This window comes from Salvelinus alpinus, chromosome 30 (assembly GCF_045679555.1).
Source record: "Salvelinus alpinus chromosome 30, SLU_Salpinus.1, whole genome shotgun sequence".
Lineage (NCBI taxonomy): Eukaryota > Metazoa > Chordata > Actinopteri > Salmoniformes > Salmonidae > Salvelinus > Salvelinus alpinus.
Window position 1 is genome coordinate 19,784,596 of NC_092115.1, and position 15,000 is coordinate 19,799,595.

Below are 15,000 nucleotides of genomic sequence, written 5' to 3' on the forward strand. Positions count from 1 at the left end.
TGTGTCATTATCATCCTGTGTGTTGTAGACATCACACCATGTGTCATTATCATCCTGTGTGTTGTAGACATCACACCATGTGTCATTATCATCCTGTGTGTTGTAGACATCATGCCATGTGTCATTATCATCCTGTGTGTTGTAGACATCACGCCATGTGTCATTATCATCCTGTGTGTTGTAGACATCACGCCATGTGTCATTATCATCCTGTGTGTTGTAGACATCATGCCATGTGTCATTATCATCCTGTGTGTTGTAGACATCATGCCATGTGTCATTATCATCCTGTGTGTTGTAGACATCATGCCATGTGTCATTATCATCCTGTGTGTTGTAGACATCATGCCATGTGTCATTATCATCCTGTGTGTTGTAGACATCACGCCATGTGTCATTATCATCCTGTGTGTTGTAGACATCACACCATGTGTCATTATCATCCTGTGTGTTGTAGACATCATGCCATGTGTCATTATCATCCTGTGTGTTGTAGACATCACGCCATGTGTCATTATCATCCTGTGTGTTGTAGACATCACACCATGTGTCATTATCATCCTGTGTGTTGTAGACATCACACCATGTGTCATTATCATCCTGTGTGTTGTAGACATCACACCATGTGTCATTATCATCCTGTGTGTTGTAGATATCACACCATGTGTCATTATCATCCTGTGTGTTGTAGACATCACACCATGTGTCATTATCATCCTGTGTGTTGTAGACATCACACCATGTGTCATTATCATCCTGTGTGTTGTAGACATCACACCATGTGTCATTATCATCCTGTGTGTTGTAGACATCATGACGTGTCATTATCATCCTGTGTGTTGTAGACATCATGCCATGTGTCATTATCATCCTGTGTGTTGTAGACATCATGCCATGTGTCATTATGTGTGTTTCTCTCTCCCTGCAGGTGGATAAAGTATGTGGTCTGTCTGGTAAGGAGCCCACCACCAGCGTCCACCCTGACTCCATCCCAGAGGTCACGACCCTCATGGTGACATCATCAACCGCCCCTCCCTCTGTCGTCCCCTCCATTCCCCCACAGGAACAGCTGATGGGAAACCTGGCCCACCTGAGGAGGTAAGGTTGGGACAAACACACTTGGAAAAAACAATCTTTTTAGATAAGCAAAACGTGAAATCAGAAGTCAGATTTCCAATTTTTCTGCTTAATTTATCTTACATTATCCTTGCGTTAGCCTTACATTAGCCTTAGATGTGGTGAGCCTTGGGAGTTGGCGGAGCTTGCACTTTTGGGACTATTGTATTGGATCCATTCTGCTGTACACGCTCAATCAAGCACATCTAATGTACAGTGAGGGAAAAAAGTATTTGATCCCCTGCTGATTTTGTACGTTTGCCCACTGACAAAGAAATTATCAGTCTATAATTTTAATGGTAGGTTTATTTGAACAGTGAGAGACAGAATAACAACAAAAATATCCAGAAAAATGCATGTCAAAAATGTTATAAATTGATTTGCATTTTAATGAGGGAAATAAGTATTTGACCCCTTCTCAATCAAAAAGATTTCTGGCTCCCAGGTGTCTTTCATACAGGTAACGAACGGAGATTAGGAGCACACTCTTAAAGGGAGTGCTCCTAATCTCAGTTTCTTACCTGTATAAAAGATACCTGTCCACAGAAGCAATCAATCAATCAGATTCCAAACTCTCCACCATGGCCAAGACCAAAGAGCTCTCCAAGGATGTCAGGGACAAGATTGTAGACCAACACAAGGCTGGAATGGGCTACAAGACCATCGCCAAGCAGCTTGGTGAGAAGGTGACAACAGTTTCTGTGATTATTCGCAAATGGAAGAAACACAAAAGAACTGTCAATCTCCCTCAGCCTGGGGCTCCATGCAAGATCTCACCTCGTGGAGTTGCAATGATCATGAGAACGGTGAGGAATCAGCCCAGAACTACACAGGAGGATCTTGTCAATGATCTCAAGGCAGCTGGGACCATAGTCATCAAGAAAACAATTGGTAACACACTATGCCGTGAAGGACTGAAATCCTGCAGCGCCCGCAAGGTCCCCCTGCTCAAGAAAGCACATATACATGCCCGTCTGAAGTTTGCCAATGAACATCTGAATGATTCAGAGGACAACTGGGTGAACGTGTTGTGGTCAGATGAGACCAAAATGGAGTTCTTTGGCATCAACCCAACTTGCCGTGTTTGGAGGAGGAGGAATGCTGCCTATGACCCCAAGAAACCATCCCCACCGTCAAACATGGAGGTGGAAACATTATGCTTTGGGGGTGTTTTTCTGCTAAAGGGACAGGACAACTTCACCGCATCAAAGGGACGATGGACGGGGCCATGTACCGTCAAATCTTGGGTGAAAACCTCCTTCCCTCAGCCAGGGTATTGAAAATGGGTCGTGGATGGGTATTCCAGCATGACAATGACCCAAAACACACGGCCAAGGCAACAAAGTAGTGGCTCAAGAAGAAGCACATTAAGGTCCTGGAGTGGCCTAGCCAGTCTCCAGACCTTAATCCCATAGAAAATCTGTGGAGGGAGCTGAAGGTTCGAGTTGCCAAACGTCAGCCTCGAAACCTTAATGACTTGAAGAAGATCTGCAAAGAGGAGTGGGACAAAATCCCTCCTGAGATGTGTGCAAACCTGGTGGCCAACTACAAGAAACGTCTGACCTCTGTGATTGCCAACAAGGGTTTTGCCACCAAGTACTAAGTCATGTTTTGCAGAGGGGTCAAATACTTATTTCCCTCATTAAAATGCAAATCAATTCATAACATTTTTGACATGCGTTTTTCTGGATTTTTTTGTTGATATTCTGTCTCTCACTGTTCAAATAAACCTACCATTAAAATTATAGACTGATCATTTCTTTGTCAGTGGGCAAACGTACAAAATCAGCAGGGGATCAAATACTTTTTTCCCTCACTGTATTTGAAAGGAAATAGATACGTATTTGATCCAGGTCTGGTGACAGCTGACCATCACATGACCATCACATGACCATCACAAATAAACGTAAATGAACATTATGTGACAGGGATAATCATTGGTCATACCAAGAGAATGATGCTTTCATAATCTTGGCTGTGTGTCAAAGGACACCCTATTCCCCATTATTGTACATACAGTATAGTGTTCCTGTCTCACACACACACACACACACACACACACACACACACACACACACACACACACACACACACACACACACACACACACACACACACACACACACACACACACACACACACACACACACACACACACACACACACACACACACACACACACACACACACCTTTGTTTTTGTGAAATTTCCAGACTTTTTGGGAAGTAAAACATACACACACACTCATACAGACATACAGTGTGTGACACACTCCTCTCACACAGCCTAGATGGGATGTTGTGTTTGGCAGTGTCTGATTCCCCCTCCACCTCGTCCTCTGAGGCACCCTGTGCCCACTGCCCACAGGAGCTGGCAGGGCAATGCCCACAGGGATGGGGGAAGATTAATACGGACGGACCGCTTCCTGTTTACCCAGACTATCATAGCCCCAGCTCAGATCAGCTGCCCACTTCAGTTCTATCATCACATAGGCACACAGAGTCACACAGTCCCACAGTCACATATTAGGCATGCAGACATGCACACCAAGTCGAACACACACACCGACCTTGGACCATAGACCCAGATCCATGAATCACTGTGCTGGTGCCAGTTTAGCTGCCACTCCTGCTTTGGCACTGCCACCTTGCTCGATGCCAACAGTACCCAGCCCTCTGCCAGCCTACCCAAAGTCCAGTGTGCAGCAGCCACATCACATACATGGCAGTTTACACTGGGGCAGAGGCACAAGGCCAGTAGACACTGAATGGAATATGATAGAGTAGAATAACAAGGGAAATTTACATTTACATAATTCATTTTGTGTTTCCAGTAAGATGTAATACATGTGTTTGTCCAATGGGATAGTTACTTCTGATGGGAATGAAATTAAATGTTTTTTATTGTTCCCAGACAATATTTTGAGAAAAACACATGAGAAAGGAGTGAGCACACATATACAATTGTATTGTTTTCTCAGATGTGCATTTCGTTTCTCACTTGTATGACTTCAACGATTGTTTTAACACTGTGTCATGGGTTGATTGTGTTGATGACAAACTGCGGTGTGTCCCACCCTGGGGTGTGAGTGGGGTGTGGGACGGGTGTGTGTGGGGGACGGGGCTCACTCTGACCTATGTATGTGCATGACTGACCCGTGACCCATCAACTGACTATTTCTTAGTGCTGAGCAATTAACTGAAATATCTGTGATTTTTGGGGGTTCTAAACACCTAATTGACTGATGTCAGTTCAATTATGTGAATTCTATCTATTTTTTTTCTTCTTCGTGAGATCAATGCGCACGCTGCACAGTTTCTCCAGAGATAAATCAGATGAATCCCCAACTGTGCGATGTAGTAGGTAGTTGTAGTTTCCAACAGGCCAGAAAACGTGGTAATTAACTACAATGACCATAATCCTACTTGTCTGGTCTGTTTTTTGAATGCCTGCTATGTTAGATTAGTGTGGGGCAGACATGGAGGGAGAGAAGTGACAGAAGAATGTGCTATTGAGAGGGATAGAGCAGTTGCTTCATGAAGTATCTCTACCTGAAAATACATGACGATTCATAGTTGGTATTCAGCAGTCATAAAAGTATGTCTTATTTACTTTGAAGAACTACTAAAATAGTGACTTTATCAGACAGTATAGGTAGCAGCTCTGTAGAGATGAGATGGTGACTTGGAATGAAATAATAAAGTCATCAAATAAACAAATGTAATGTACACAACAACTGAAATATATATATTTTTATTATTTAACAAGGCAAGTCAGTTAAGAATAAATTCTTATTTACAATGACGACCTACCCCGACCAAACCCGGACGAGGCTGGGCCAATTGTGCACTGGCTTATGGGACTCCCAATCACGGCCGGTTGTGATGCAGCCTGGAATCAAACCAGGGTCTGTAGTGACGCCTCTAGCACTGAGATGCAGTACCTTAGACTGCTGCGCCACCCCGGAGCAGCGGTCTAAGTAAAGTAATGTGAATAAATGATGGTTAATAAGGGATAAGCAGTAATGGGCAGTCACTAACATCATGGGACTTTTATAATGGTTTTATTCTGTTGTTACAGCATTCAACCCACACAACGCAGTGCATTTAATGTTTAAAAAAATGATCGAACCAAAACCGAAGCACAAATTGCTCAACACGACTATTTCTTCCTCTCCCTCCCTCCCCTCCTTGTTTTGTTTTGTCCCCCTTTTGTTCCTCCCCTTGTCTTCTCTCCCTCCCCCCCCTCCTTGTTTTGTTTTGTCCCCCTTTTGTTCCTCCCCTTGTTTTCTCTCCCTCCCTCCCCTCCTTGTTTTGTTTTGTCCCCCTTTTGTTCCTCCCCTTGTTTTCTCTCCCTCCCTCCCCTCCTTGTTTTGTTTTGTCCCCCTTTTGTTCCTCCCCTTGTTTTCTCTCCCTCCCTCCCCTCCCCTCCTTGTTTTGTTTTGTCCCCCTTTTGTTCCTCCCCTTGTTTTCTCTCCCCCCCCCCTCCTTGTTTTGTTTTGTCCCCCTTTTGTTTCTCCCCTTGTTTTTTCTCCCTCCCTCCCCTCCTTGTTTTGTTTTGTCCCCCTTTTGTTCCTCCCCTTGTTTTCTCTCCCTCCCTCCCCTCCTTGTTTTGTTTTGTCCTCCTTTTGTTCCTCCCCTTGTTTTCTCTCCCTGCATCCCTCCTGCTTGCGTCATTCTTCCATCCTCAGTTCATTCACCCTGAAACACTCCAGGAATGATAAACCTAGAAGTCTGAAAAAGATCTCTAGGTAAGCATGACGGACCCACCAGCAGAATGACAAGTACCTGTCTCTATCTTCTCAGTCTCACATATTGCTGTCTATCTATCTATCTATCTATCTATCTATCTATCTATCTATCTATCTATCTATCTATCTATCTATCTATCTATCTATCTATCTATCTATCTATCTATCTATCTATCTATCTATCTATCTATTCAATTCAATTCAATTCAATTCAAGGGGCTTTATTGGCATGGGAAACATGTGTTAACATTGCCAAAGCAAGTGAGGTAGATAATACACAAAAGTGAAATAAACAATACAAATTAACAGTAAACATTACACATACAGAAGTTTCAAAACAAGAAAGACATTACAAATGTCATATTATATATATACAGTGTTGTAACAATGTACAAATGGTTAAAGCACACAAGTTAAAATAAATAAGCATAAATATGGGTTGTATTTACAATGGTGTTTGTTCTTCACTGGTTGCCCTTTTCTTGTGGCAACAGGTCACAAATCTTGCTGCTGTGATGGCACACTGTGGAATTTCACCCAGTAGATATGGGAGTTTATCAAAATTGGATTTGTTTTCAAATTCTTTGTGGATCTGTGTAATCTGAGGGAAATATGTCTCTCTAATATGGTCATACATTGGGCAGGAGGTTAGGAAGTGCAGCTCAGTTTCCACCTCATTTTGTGGGCAGTGAGCACATAGCCTGTCTTCTCTTGAGAGCCATGTCTGCCTACGGCGGCCTTTCTCAATAGCAAGGCTATGCTCACTGAGTCTGTACATAGTCAAAGCTTTCCTTAAGTTTGGGTCAGTCACAGTGGTCAGGTATTCTGCCACTGTATACTCTCTGTTTAGGGCCAAATAGCATTCTAGTTTGCTCTGTTTTTTTGTTAATTCTTTCCAATGTGTCAAGTAATTATCTTTTTGTTTTCTCATGATTTGGTTGGGTCTAATTGTGCTGTTGTCCTGGGGCTCTGTGGGGTGTGTTTGTGTTTGTGAACAGAGCCCTAGGACCAGCTTGCTTAGGGGACTCTTCTCCAGGTTCATCTCTCTGTAGGTGATGGCTTTGTTATGGAAGGTTTGGGAATCGCTTCCTTTTAGGTGGTTGTAGAATTTAACGGCTCTTTTCTGGATTTTGATAATTAGTGGGTATCGGCCTAATTCTGCTCTGCATGCATTATTTGGTGTTCTACGTTGTACACGGAGGATATTTTTGCAGAATTCTGCATGCAGAGTCTCAATTTGGTGTTTGTCCCATTTTGTGAAATCTTGGTTGGTGAGCGGACCCCAGACCTCACAACCATAAAGGGCAATGGGCTCTATGACTGATTCAAGTATTTTTAGTATTTTTTTTATCTATCTATCTATCTATCTATCTATCTATCTATCTATCTATCTATCTATCTATCTATCTATCTATCTATCTATCTATCTATCTATCTATCTATCTATCTCTGTCCGTCTGTCGGTCTCTGAACTCTGTTTGTATCTGTGTGTCTGCCTCTGTTTCTAACTCTATCTCTCTGTTTCTATCTCTCTGTTTCTTACTATATCTCTCTGTTTTCTATCTCAATATCTCTGTTTTCTAACTCTATCTAACTGTTTATATCTCTCTGTTTCTATCTCTCTGTTTCTAACTCTATCTAACTGTTTCTATCTCTCTGTTTCTACCTCTCTGTGTCTAACTATATCTCTCTGTTTCTAACTATATCTCTCTGTTTTCTATCTCTATATCTCTGTTTTCTAACTCTATCTAACTGTTTATACCTCCTGTTTCTACCTCTCTGTGTCTAACTCTATCTCTCTGTTTCTACCTCTCTGTGTCTAACTATATCTCTCTGTTTCTACCTATCTGTTTCTACCTCTCTGTGTCTAACTCTATCTCTCTGTTTCTACCTCTCTGTGTCTAACTATATCTCTCTGTTTTCTATCTCAATATCTCTGTTTTCTAACTCTATCTAACTGTTTCTATCTCTCTGTTTCTACCTCTCTGTGTCTAACTATATCTCTCTGTTTCTACCTCTCTGTGTCTAACTATATCTCTCTGTTTTCTATCTCAATATCTCTGTTTTCTAACTCTATCTAACTGTTTCTATCTCTCTGTTTCTACCTCTCTGTGTCTAACTATATCTCTCTGTTTCTAACTATATCTCTCTGTTTTCTATCTCTATATCTCTGTTTTCTAACTCTATCTAACTGTTTCTATCAGTCTGTTTCTATCTCTCTGTTTCTAACTCTATCTCTCTGTTTCTATCTCTATCTCTCTGTTTCTATATCTATGTTTCTATCCCCCTGTTTCTAACTCTATCTCTCTGTTTCTAACTCTATCTCTCTGTTTCTATCTCTCTGTTTCTATCTCTATCTCTTTGTGTCTAACTCTATCTCTCTGTTTCTATCTCTCTGTTTCTAACTCTATCTCTCTGTTTCTATCTCTATCTCTCTGTTTCTATATCTCTGTTTCTATCTCTCTGTTTCTACCTCTCTGTTTCTAACTCTATCTCTTTGTTTCTATCTCTATCTCTCTGTGTCTAACTCTGTTTTTTAACTCACTCTGTTTTCTAACTCTATCTCTCTGTTTTCTAACTCTATCTCTCTGTGTCTAACTCTATCTCTCTGTTTCTACCTCTCTGTTTCTAACTCTATCTCTCTGTTTCTATCTCTATCTCTCTGTTTCTATATCTATGTTTCTATCTCTCTGTTTCTAACTCTATCTCTCTGTTTCTATCTCTATCTCTCTGTTTCTATATCTATGTTTCTATCTCTCTGTTTCTAACTCTATCTCTCTGTGTCTAACTCTATCTCTCTGTTTCTATCTCTCTGTTTCTAACTCAATTCAATTCAATTCAATTCAAGGGGCTTTATTGGCATGGGAAACATGTGTTAACATTGCCAAAGCAAGTGAGGTAGGTAATATACAAAAGTCAAATAAACAATAAAAATGAACAGTAAACATTACACATACAGAAGTTTCAAAACAATAAAGACATTACAAATGTCATATTATATATATGCAGTGTTGTAACAATGTACAAATGGTTAAAGCACACAAGTTAAAATAAATAAACATAAATATGGGTTGTATTTACAGTGGTGTTTGTTCTTCACTGGTTGCCCTTTTCTTGTGGCAACAGGTCACAAATCTTGCTGCTGTGATGGCACACTGTGGAATTTCACCCAGTAGATATGGGAGTTTATCAAAATTGGATTTGTTTTCGAATTCTTTGTGGATCTGTGTAATCTGAGGGAAATATGTCTCTCTAATATGGTCATACATTGGGCAGGAGGTTAGGAAGTGCAGCTCAGTTTCCACCTCATTTTGTGGGCAGTGTGCACATAGCCTGTCTTCTCTTGAGAGCCATGTCTGCCTACGGCGGCCTTTCTCAATAGCAAGGCTATGCTCACTGAGTCTGTACATAGTCAAAGCTTTCCTTAAGTTTGGGTCAGTCACAGTGGTCAGGTATTCTGCCACTGTGTACTCTCTGTTTAGGGCCAAATAGCATTCTAGTTTGCTCTGTTTTTTTGTTAATTCTTTCCAATGTGTCAAGTAATTATCTTTTTGTTTTCTCATGATTTGGTTGGGTCTAATTGTGCTGTTGTCCTGGGGCTCGAGATTGAGTTAGAAACAGAGAGATAGAAACATAGATATAGAAACAGTGAGATAGAGATAGAAACAGGGTAACTCTATCACCCTGTTTCTATCTCTATCTCACTGTTTCTATATCTATGTTTCTATCTCTCTGTTTCTAACTCAATCTCTCTGTTTTCTATCTCTATCTCTCTGTTTTCTAACAATCTCTCTGTATCTCTATGTTTCTAACTCTATCTCTCTATCTCTGTTTTCTAACTCTATCTCTCTGTGTCTAACTCTATCTCTCTGTTTCTATCTCTATCTCTCTGTTTCTATCTCTATGTTTCTATCTCTATCTCTCTATCTCTGTTTCTATCTCTATCTCTCTGTTTCTATCTCTATGTTTCTAACTATATCTCTCTGTTTCTATCTCTATCTCTCTGTTTCTATATCTATGTTTCTATCTCTCTGTTTCTAACTATCTCTCTGTTTCTATCTCTATCTCTCTGTTTCTATATCTATGTTTCTATCTCTCTGTTTCTAACTCTATCTCTCTGTGTCTAACTATATCTCTCTGTTTCTATCTCTCTGTTTCTAACTCTATCTCTCTGTTTCTATCTCTATCTCACTGTTTCTATATCTATGTTTCTATCTCTCTGTTTCTAACTCAATCTCTCTGTTTTCTATCTCTATCTCTCTGTTTTCTAACAATCTCTCTGTATCTCTATGTTTCTAACTCTATCTCTCTATCTCTGTTTTCTAACTCTATCTCTCTGTGTCTAACTCTATCTCTCTGTTTCTATCTCTATCTCTCTGTTTCTATCTCTATGTTTCTAACTCTATCTCTCTATCTCTGTTTCTATCTCTATCTCTCTGTTTCTATCTCTATGTTTCTAACTATATCTCTCTGTTTCTATCTCTATCTCTCTGTTTCTATATCTATGTTTCTATCTCTCTGTTTCTAACTATCTCTCTGTTTCTATCTCTATCTCTCTGTTTCTATATCTATGTTTCTATCTCTCTGTTTCTAACTCTATCTCTCTGTGTCTAACTATATCTCTCTGTTTCTATCTCTCTGTTTCTAACTCTATCTCTCTGTTTCTATCTCTATCTCACTGTTTCTATATCTATGTTTCTATCTCTCTGTTTTCTATCTCTATCTCTCTGTGTCTAACTCTATCTCTCTGTTTCTATCAATTCAATTCAATTCAATTCAAGGGGCTTTATTGGCATGGGAAACATGTGTTAACATTGCCAAAGCAAGTGAGGGAGATATTATACAAAAGTGAAATAAACAATACAAATTAACAGTAAACATTACACATACAGAAGTTTCAAAACAATAAAGACATTACAAATGTTATATTATATATATACAGTGTTGTAACAATTGTCAAATGGTTAAAGCACACAAGTTAAAATAAATAAGCATAAATATGGGTTGTATTTACAATGGTGTTTGTTCTTCACTGGTTGCCCTTTTCTTGTGGCAACAGGTCACAAATCTTGCTGCTGTGATGGCACACTGTGGAATTTCTCCCAGTAGATATGGGAGTTTATCAAAATTGGATTTGTTTGTTTGATTCTATCTCTATCTCTCTGTTTCTATCTCTATGTTTCTAACTCTATCTCTCTATCTCTGTTTCTATCTCTATCTCTCTGTTTCTATCTCTATGTTTCTAACTCTATCTCTCTATCTCTGTTTCTATCTCTATCTCTCTGTGTCTATCTCTCTATCTCTGTTTCTATCTCTATCTCTCTGTGTCTAATTCTATCTCTCTGTTTTCTAACTCTATCTCTCTGTTTCTATATCTATGTTTCTATCTCTCTGTTTCTACCTCTCTGTTTCTAACTCTATCTCTTTGTTTCTATCTCTATCTCTCTGTGTCTAACTCTGTTTTTTAACTCTCTCTGTTTCTAACTCTATCTCTCTGTTTTTTAACTCTATCTATGTTTCAAAATGTATCTCTCTGTTTCTATCTCTCTGTTTCTATCTCTATATTTTCTATCTCAGTTTCTAACTCTATCTCTCTGTTTCTATCTCTATCTCTCTGTTTTCTATCTCTGTTTCTATCTCTATCTCTCTGTTTTCTAACTCTATCTATGTTTCTAACTCTATCTCTCTGTTTTCTAACTCTATCTCTCAGTTTTTAAACTATATCTCTCTGTTTCTATCTCTCTGTTTCTATATCTGTTTCTATCTCTATCTCTCTGTTTCTAACTATATCTCTATGTTTTCTATCTCTATCTATGTTTCTGTCTCTATCTCTATGTTTTCTATCTCTGTCTCTATGTTTTCTAACCCAATCTCTGTTTTCTAACTCTATCTCTCTGTTTCTATCTCTATCTCTCTGTTTTCTAACTCTATCTCTCTGTTTCTAACTCTAACTCTGTCTCTCTGTTTCTAACCCTATCTCTGTTTTCTAATTCTATCTCTCTGTTTTTTAACTCTATCTCTATGTTTTCTATCTCTATCTATGTTTTCTATCTCTATCTATGTTTTCTATCTCTATCTATGTTTTCTATCTCTATCTATGTTTCTATCTCTATCTCTATGTTTTCTATCTCTGTCTCTATGTTTCTAACTCTATCTCTCTGTCTCTATCTCTATCTCTATGTTTTCTATCTCTGTCTCTATGTTTTCTAACCCAATCTCTGTTTTCTAACTCTATCTCTCTGTTTCTATCTCTATCTCTCTGTTTTCTAACTCTATCTCTCTGTTTCTAACTCTAACTCTGTCTCTCTGTTTCTAACCCTATCTCTGTTTTCTAACTCTATCTCTCTGTTTCTATCTCTGTTTTTTAACTCTCTCTGTTTCTATCTATATCACTCTGTTTCTATCTCTATTTCTCTGTTTTCTAATTCTATCTCTCTGTTTTTTAACTCTATCTCTATGTTTTCTATCTCTATCTATGTTTTCTATCTCTATCTATGTTTTCTATCTCTATCTATGTTTTCTATCTCTATCTATGTTTCTATCTCTATCTCTATGTTTTCTATCTCTGTCTCTATGTTTCTAACTCTATCTCCCTGTCTCTATCTCTATCTCTATGTTTTCTATCTTTCTCTCTCTCTCTCTCTCTCTCTCTCTCTCTCTCTCTCTCTCTCTCTCTCTCTCTCTCTCTCTCTCTCTCTCGCTCTCTCTCTCTCTCTCTCTCTCACTCTTTCACTCTCTCTCCCTCTCTCTCTCACTCTATGACAGCTGATGTTATCATCAGAATTGGATCAGGCTATGATATCTCTCAACGAATGTGTGTGTGTTTCTGTGTTTGTGTGTCTGTCAGTCTGGCGAGTGTCATGTGATTAATAATATGATTTAACCCCTCGTAAGTCCCTCGTCATTTGCCCACCTGCGACCCACCCCTAACGGGGGGCTCTGATGATGTCATCATGACAGCCAAGACTGATGGGGTCCTATCTCAACATATGACCTCACATGACCCCTGTTATTGGAGTTGGGTGGCAGAACATGTGCCAGATCAGAATGATCCTAATGTTTGGCCAGGATGTCACTAAACACTACAGCATCTTTATTGTTATCAGTGATGTGTTTACATGTGCTCTGTGTGTCTGTCTCTATGTGTCTGTCTGGATATAATTCATATCGTTCCCTGTGGGTTATGCACCTGTCATTTTATTAGTGAATGAGTAGCATGACTACATATCATATGATCTGTTTAGTTTCTATATTTAGAACACAGTCAAAGTGTTTCACTGTTCTTATATCGAGTCCGGCTGACAGACATACAGATGTACTGTTGGCAGTGTAGTTGTAGGTTAGCCTTAGCTGTTACACTATGGTGTGTTGAATATCAACAGCTTCTATTTTTATTTTAACATACAGTTTATCTGTCTGGGGCCTACCTCTCACCTCTCTTTCCCTCCTCTCTCTCGCCTTTCTCTCCATCTCTCTCCATTCTGTCGCCCTCTGTCCTTTCTGTTCTCTCCATCCTCTCTGTCCTCTCCATCCTCTCTCTCCAGGGAGTTTCTGAGCTGCGTCCAGCGATACAAGTTGTTCTTCGCGGTGTTGCCGGAGATGCTGTGTGAAGGAGAGACGGTGGTGGAGGACTTTACCTGCTGGAGCGGAGACGACGTGGTGGAGAGGTAAGACTGGAGAAGAAGGAGAGAAGGGAGTGGAAGGGATGGGGGGGATGAGGGAGAGAAGGGAGTGGAGGGATGGGTGGATGTGGGAGAGAAGGGAGGGGAAGTGATGGGGGGATGAGGGAGAGAAGGGAGTGGAAGGGATGGGGGGATGAGGGAGAGAAGGGAGTGGAAGGGATGGGTGGATGTGGGAGAGAAGGGAGTGGAAGGGATGGGGGGATGAGGGAGAGAAGGGAGTGGAAGGGATGGGGGAATGAGGGAGAGAAGGGAGTGGAAGGGATGGGTGGATGTGGGAGAGAAGGGAGGGGAAGTGATGGGGGGATGAGGGAGAGAAGGGAGTGGATGGGATGGGGGAATGAGGGAGAGAAGGGAGTGGAAGGGATGAGGGGGTGAGGGAGAGAAGGGAGTGGAAGGGATGGGGGGATGAGGGAGAGAAGGGAGTGGAAGGGATGGGGGGATGAGGGAGAGAAGGGAGTGGAAGGGATGGGGGAATGAGGGAGAGAAGGGAGTGGAAGGGATGGGTGGATGTGGGAGAGAAGGGAGGGGAAGTGATGGGGGATGAGGGAGAGAAGGGAGTGGAAGGGATGGGTGGATGTGGGAGAGAAGGGAGTGGAAGGGATGGGGGAATGAGGGAGAGAAGGGAGTGGAGGGATGAGGGGATGAGGGAGAGAAGGGAGTGGAAGGGATGAGGGGATGAGGGAGAGAAGGAAGGGGAAGGGATGAGGGAGAGAAGGGAGTGGAAGGCATGAGGGGATGAGGGAGAGAAGGAAGTGGAAGGGATGAGGGAGAGAAGGGAGTGGAAGGGATGAGGGGGATGAGGTAGAGAGAGAGGAAGTGGAAAAGAGATGACCACTCACAGTTTTGCTGGGTTTCTACTCCATGGCTTTAGAAGCTGATATTCTCTATCCTACTTATCTACTAGGTCTACTAGGTCAACTAGGGGAGAGAGTGAGTGTGTGTGTGAGAGTGAGAGAGAGAGTGTGTGTGTTGGTGTAATAAGCCTGTGTGTGGTTTTATGAAGCTGTTGTTAATAAGCGAGGCAATGCGGAAGTCATAAGAACCTTCGTTCCCCGTTGGATGAAGGAGAGCACTGGCTTGTTTTTTGAACGCCCCCCCCCCCCACCCCCCTCTCTCTTTTATTTATGAGTTGTTTGTTTGGTGCTGATTTGGGGGCGTGGCTCTGGATCCGCCTCACTGTATGTGGCTGTGTGGGATCCACTCATCACCTAGTCATAATGTGTGTGTGTGTGTGTGTGTTCAGGCACCACAGAGTTTAGGCAGGTCACAGAGTAATTCTAATCTGTAACTTATTCCCTTTCTGGAAGGGCTTCATAAGCGCTTCTGGAACGTTCTCTTCCCTCAGCAATTATGACAACACTGGGGTCTGCGGGGCCCCTGCCTGGCTCCAGTTACCATAGCTACCCCACATCTAGGCAGGACACGGTTTATTTTGACTGTTAGACGAGTGAA

The 15,000-nt window shown here is 41.2% G+C and overlaps 1 protein-coding gene across 3 annotated transcripts in view; it reads left to right on the plus strand.

Annotated features, from left to right (window-relative positions):
* Window positions 1-15,000, plus strand: part of LOC139559932 (glypican-5-like) — a 264,718-nt gene that overhangs the window by 105,236 nt on the left and 144,482 nt on the right. For 2 of the 3 annotated variants that reach the window (XR_011671850.1, XM_071376402.1), the window contains exons 4-6: window positions 929-1,098; window positions 5,807-5,866; window positions 13,411-13,533. Coding sequence is in view for 2 of the 3 variants with exons in the window: in XM_071376402.1 (XP_071232503.1) it covers window positions 929-1,098; window positions 5,807-5,866; window positions 13,411-13,533 (353 nt within the window). In the remaining variant the exon portion in view is untranslated. The remainder of the gene's footprint in view (window positions 1-928; window positions 1,099-5,806; window positions 5,867-13,410; window positions 13,534-15,000) is intronic. The other variant, XM_071376403.1, reaches the window with a different exon arrangement.